The sequence below is a fragment of the Colobus angolensis genome, unplaced genomic scaffold (assembly GCF_000951035.1).
Source record: "Colobus angolensis palliatus isolate OR3802 unplaced genomic scaffold, Cang.pa_1.0 Scaffold67, whole genome shotgun sequence".
NCBI classification, from domain to species: domain Eukaryota; kingdom Metazoa; phylum Chordata; class Mammalia; order Primates; family Cercopithecidae; genus Colobus; species Colobus angolensis.
This window is the reverse complement of record NW_012120376.1, coordinates 7,546,919-7,552,428: the sequence shown is the minus strand read 5'-3', so window position 1 is coordinate 7,552,428 and position 5,510 is coordinate 7,546,919. Positions and strand designations below refer to the sequence as shown.

Here is a 5,510-nt window from a genome sequence, read left to right as displayed (position 1 = left end):
TAGCCAGGATGGTCTCAATCTCCTGACCTCGTGATTCGCCCGTCTCGGCCTCCCAAAGTGCTGGGATTACAGGCTTGAGCCACCGCGCCCGGCCTTAGTTTTTTTTTTTTAAGACAGAGTCTATGTCACCCAGGCTGGAGTGCAATTACGTGATCTTGGCTCACTGCAATCTCCGCCTCCTGGGTTCAAGCAATTCTCCTGCCTCAGCCTCCTCAGTAGCTGGGATTACAGGCAACTGCTATCATGCCTGGCTAATTTTTGTAGAGACAGGGTTTCACCATGATGGCCAGGCTGGTTTTGAACTCCTGACCTCAGGTGATCTGCCCACCTCGGCCTCCCAAAGTGCTGGGATTACAGGCGTGAACACCACACCCAGCCATGGGCTACAGGTATCTAGTCCAGTGGAGCAGCAGGGTTCAGTAGAGATATGGTTTAAGAACCACTGGGTTGGCCAGGCGCAGTGGCTCACGCCTGTAATCCCAGCACTTTGGGAGGCCAAGGCAGGCAGATCACCTGAGGTCAGGAGTTCAAGACCAGCCATGGCCAACGTGGCGAAACCCCATCTCTATTAAAAATACAAAAATTAGCCAGATGTGGTGGCAAGAGCCTGTAATCCCAACTACTTGGGAGGCTGAGGCAGGAGAATGGCTTGAACCTGGGAAGCGGAGGTTGCAGTGAGCTGAGATCATGCCACTGCACTCCAGCCTGGGCAACAGTGAGACTGTTTCTCAAAAAAAAAAAAAAAAAGAACCACTAGGCTATAACTTCCATGCTATTTAGGGTTCATAGTGCCCTACTGTATGCAAGAAGCAAGCCTATGCCTTCATGTAACACATGTTTCTAGAGCACCTTCTATTTGCCACAGAATAAAACACACTACCTTTAGGGGCTTGTGGTTTATACAGGAGAGAGATAATGATTATAATATGCCATGGTTAAGTTCAATGATAGTGGTATGTCCAGAATTATGAGAGCTCAAAGAAATCATCCCACACACCTGGCTTCAATCAAACATTGAAAATTTCAGCCAGATGCAGTGGTACACACCCATCGTCCTAGCTACTTGGGAGGCTGAGGCAGGAGCATTGCTTGAGCAAGGAGTTTGAGGCTGCAGTGAGCTATGATCACACCACTGCACTCCAGCCTGGGTGACAAACTGAGACCTCATCTCTAAAACAGTAAAAATTTAAAAATAAAAATTTACATACACAAAAATGTGACTTGTTATTATCTTTGGTGGGTAAGATTATCTGTAATAATGTTTTCACTTATGCTTATCTGTATTTTCTAAAATGAGCATTATCAGGCCGGGCGCGGTGGCTCACGCCTGTAATCCCAGCACTTTGGGAGGCCGAGACGGGCGGATCACAAGGTCAGGAGATCGAGACCACAGTGAAACCCCGTCTCTACTAAAAATACAAAAAATTAGCCAGGCATGGTGGTGCATGCCTGTAATCCCAGCTACTCGGGAGGCTGAGGCAGGAGACTTGCTTGAACCCGGGAGGCGGAGCTTGCAGTGAGCCGAGATCTGGCCACTGCACTCCAGCCTGGGTGACAGAGCGAGACTCCGTCTCAAAAAAAATAAAAAAATAAATAAAATAAAATAAAAAATAAAATGAACATTATCATTATGGTACACACATACACACCTTTTTTTTTAAGTGCCTCATATTTTAACGCAGAGATTTCAGGCCCTTCCCCTTGCCACGCTTCTCCAGTTTTATAATCACTTTTGGTAAAAGGGCTTTTTTTGTTGTTGTTTAATTCAGATGGAGTCTCGCACTGTCGCCAGGTCTGGAGTGCAATGGCGCAATCTTGGCTCACTGCAACCTCCGCCTCCCAGGTTTAGGCGACTCTCCTGCCTCAGCCTTCTGAGTAGCTGGCATTACAGGCGCCCGCCACCACACCCAGCTAATTTTTTGTATTTTCAGTAGAGACGGAGTTTCACTATGTTGGCCAGGCTGGTCTCGAATGCCTGACCGCGTGATCCACCCGCCTCAGCCTCCCAAAGTACTGAGATTACAGGCGTGAGCCACCGCGCCTGGCCCAGTAAAGGGGCATTTTTGTCAGAGATCCTTGAGCCTAGAACTAAACAGCTAATTCTAGGTCTGATTCCCAATAATAGTGAGATAAATACAAGAGAAAAATACCATACCGAGGTTCATGTAGCAACTTCCCAAATGATCATGTGAGTCTTCTCTGGAGCTCCGTTCATATTTACAGCCCACAGTCTTTTGCATTTGGTCCAATTGGCATTAAGACCGCAGTTGTGCATGGTGAAGACTGTGCCACTCTTTGGGGCATGGAGGCAGGCCTTGAGATGGACCCCTCTACTATGTTAACTAATTCCTTTGTTTCTTCTCCTCCCACAACTAGCCTCTGAGAGCCAGAATGGGAATGGACTGAGTGCCCCAACAGGTCCTGGTGGTGGCCCACATCCCCCTCATACTCCCTCCCACCCGCCCAGCACCCGAATCACTCGAAGCCAGCCCAACCACACACCTGCAGGCCCACCTGGCCCTTCCAGCAACCCTGTTAGTAACGGCAAAGAAACCCGGAGGAGCAGCAAAAGATAGCATGACATTCTTTCTTCCTGCCACCAACCACATCCCAAGTGTCTCCTGGAGAGCAAGATAGCCTTCCACTGGCTGGTGTAGCAGTATTTTAGCCACTGAACTTCAGTGGTGGGGTGGTGAGCAGTGTTCTTATCTACCCTAATCTCATACTCCCTCATTGTCCCGCTGAACTAGCTGTCCCCTGGGAGTCAGGACCCTCTGCCTGCTCTCTTTCCTCTTTAGAAATGGCAGTTACTGGCTGGGCGCGGTGGCTCACGCCTGTAATCCCAGCACTTTGGGAAGTCGAGGTGGGCGGATCACCTGAGGTCGGGAGTTCAAGACCAGCCTGACCAACATGGAGAAACCCCATCTCTACTAAAAGTACAAAATTAGCCAGGCATGGTGGTGCATGCCTGTAATCCCAGCTACTCGGGAGGCTGAGGCAGGAGACTTGCTTGAACCCGGGAGGCGGAGGTTATGGTGAGCCGAAATTGCACCATTGCACTCCAGCCTGGGTGACGAGAGAAATTCCCATCTCAAAAAAAAAAGAAGAGAAAGAAAGAAATGGCAGTTTCCATCTGTTTCTTCTGTGTGAGACATGGGAGTCTAACTGAAATCTCTCCTTCCTAATAAATGTTACCACTCTACTCTGTGTTGGACTCCTTTGCTTTTTGTGGGAAAAGGAAGAGGTTAGCAACTAGGCATTTGGGAAGGTGGGGTGTCTCTAGAAGGTGGAAGGAAGATAAGTTACAGGTAAGGAGGCCCAGGCAAAGCAGACCTGCCCCTTTAAGGTAGTGTCCCTCCCCTACCCCCTCCCTGCAGGTGACCCTTGCCCGCCTGCCTGCCTGCCCCCCCAGCTGGAACCAAGAAGGCTGTGTCCCCCTTCCTCTGGGTGTCCTTGTCTCCTGTGATCAGGTAATGCCAACCTCAGCCCCCTGGACCAGTCACCCCTATCAGACTTTGCTTGCCTGATTTTAGGCCAGGTCAGACATCAGAGGGGAGCCCAGATCCTTGTTTCCTCTCCCCCACAGGGCTTCCCCTTTCTTGGTCATTGATCCCTAGAGCTCTGGCTCTTTCTCTTCTTGGGCTGAGAAATTGCTAAGAACAGTTTATTTCCCATGCATGCATCTGGGCTTGCCACTGATCTGCCTTTTCCCCTCCTCCCCAGGTTAGGGACACCTGGGTCCAACCTTCCCAAGGAATATGGGGAAGGGGGTTGGAGATGAAGTTTAGGGCCAGATGTAAGGTAGGTGGGGTGGAAGTACATGCGAGAAAGGGCTAAAATGGTACTAACTGTGTTAAGGATGGGGTGAATTATTTAAGAGGAAAAAGACTAGGCCCAGGTTCTCCTTAGCCATGTGGCTTTCCCAGGGCAGAGGGTGGCCCCTCCCTACTCAGGGGCCCAGCAGAGACTGACCTTTGACCCCCACCCCAGAGACCAGTGAACCATTAACTCCTCTCTTATGTGAGCCTTCACACACTGGCCCCACCCCTGACCCCGCCCCAAGGCAGGTGGGCTAGGAGGGGGTGCGTGTCCATCTCAGCCTTCTATGTGACGTGGCCTCCGATCCACCTGGACACCTGGAGGCTAAGCCTGGATTCCCCCCTCCCTGACTCAGGAACTGCTTAACATCAACGGCAAGGTCTAACAAGGGACCTGAGGTGACAGCTCTTGCATTGCCAGTAGGGGTGAGGCCCTGGGGATTGAGGGGGGATAAAGAGGTGGTGCAAAGTTGAGGGGTGGGGTTTAGGGGACAAGGAATGGACAGTCAGCTCTTGATGAAGTATGGGGAGAGCTCCGAGTCAGGGAAGTGCTCTAGGAACCGGCAAACAAGAGGCTGCTCCCGAAGAAGGCAGTGTGAAGGGAGAAAGAAGGCTGCAGTAGGGGCTGCTGCTGGACTCGGTGGGGAACAGGTGTAAGGAGCTCTGGCTCCCCCATGGACCCGAGCTGGAGAGCAGAGCAGCAACTCCAGCCCATTCATTCTTCTTCCAGGGCACAGTCCTCAGGATGTTTCGGGGAGAATAGGAGCCAGAACCTGAGACCCTAAGCCATTCCCCTCACCAATGATGGGGTCCCCAGTGAGTCATCTGCTGGCTGGCTTCTGTGTGTGGGTCGTCTTGGGCTGGGTAGGGGGCTCAGTCCCCAACCTGGGCCCTGCTGAGCAGGAGCAGAACCATTACCTGGCCCAGCTGTTTGGCCTGTATGGAGAGAATGGGACGCTGACTGCAGGGGGCTTGGCGCGGCTTCTCCACAGCCTGGGGCTAGGCCGAGTTCAGGGGCTTCGCCTGGGACAGCATGGACCTCTGACTGGACGGGCTGCACCCCCAGCTGCAGACAATTCCACGCACAGGTACTGACCCCCTCCTCCACTCCACAGGGCCACATCCCCCAGGTTCTCAGTGCTTGCCCCCAGTTGCCTCGTTCTGGCTTCCTCACGAGATGCCTGGAGTTACAAATTCTTCAGAACCCAGCTCCTTGGTATCTCTTCAATACCTCTCATGCCTCTATTGCCTTCTCTCTCTTTTTGAGACCGGGGGGTCGCATTTTGTCACCCAGGCTGAAGTGCAGTGACATATTCACGGCTCACTGCAACCTCCGCCTCCCAGGCTGAAGCCATCCTCCCACCTCAGCCTCCTGAGCAGCTGGGACCACAGGCACACACCACCACTCTCGGCTAATTTTTAAAAATTTTGGTAGAGACAGGGTTTCGCCATGTTGCCCAGGCTGTTCTCAAACTCCTGGGCTCAGCTCAGCAATCTGCCTGCCTCAGCTTCCCAAAGTGCTGGGACTACAGATGGGAGCCACCACCCTAGACCTCCATTGCCTTCTAATTCTCTCCTCCTCCAAATCTCTAAGCCCTTACATTTCTTGCTCTTTGTATCCCTGTTCAGTGTCTCTGGGCTAATTTGGCTCCAAATTCGTAGCCCTTTCTTTTTCTTTTTTTTTTTTTTTTT

General features: G+C 51.7%; 2 protein-coding genes across 5 annotated transcripts in view; both read left to right on the top strand.

Moving 5' to 3' along the window:
• The window catches only part of NABP2 (nucleic acid binding protein 2), a 6,271-nt gene extending 3,065 nt beyond the window's left edge, over positions 1–3,206 (top strand). For all 3 annotated transcript variants that reach the window (XM_011926119.1, XM_011926121.1, XM_011926120.1), the window contains exon 7: positions 2,377–3,206. In XM_011926119.1, the coding sequence (XP_011781509.1) occupies positions 2,377–2,576 (200 nt within the window). In that variant the 3' untranslated portion in view covers positions 2,577–3,206. The remainder of the gene's footprint in view (positions 1–2,376) is intronic.
• Positions 3,207–3,396: 190 nt separating this feature from the next.
• The window catches only part of SLC39A5 (solute carrier family 39 (zinc transporter), member 5), a 9,660-nt gene continuing 7,546 nt past the window's right edge, over positions 3,397–5,510 (top strand). The window contains exons 1-3 of one of the 2 annotated variants that reach the window (XM_011926118.1): positions 3,397–3,470; positions 4,175–4,217; positions 4,549–4,906. In XM_011926118.1, the coding sequence (XP_011781508.1) occupies positions 4,620–4,906 (287 nt within the window). In that variant the 5' untranslated portion in view covers positions 3,397–3,470; positions 4,175–4,217; positions 4,549–4,619. Of the gene's footprint in view, positions 3,471–3,995; positions 4,218–4,548; positions 4,907–5,510 lie in introns of those variants that run through there. The other variant, XM_011926117.1, reaches the window with a different exon arrangement.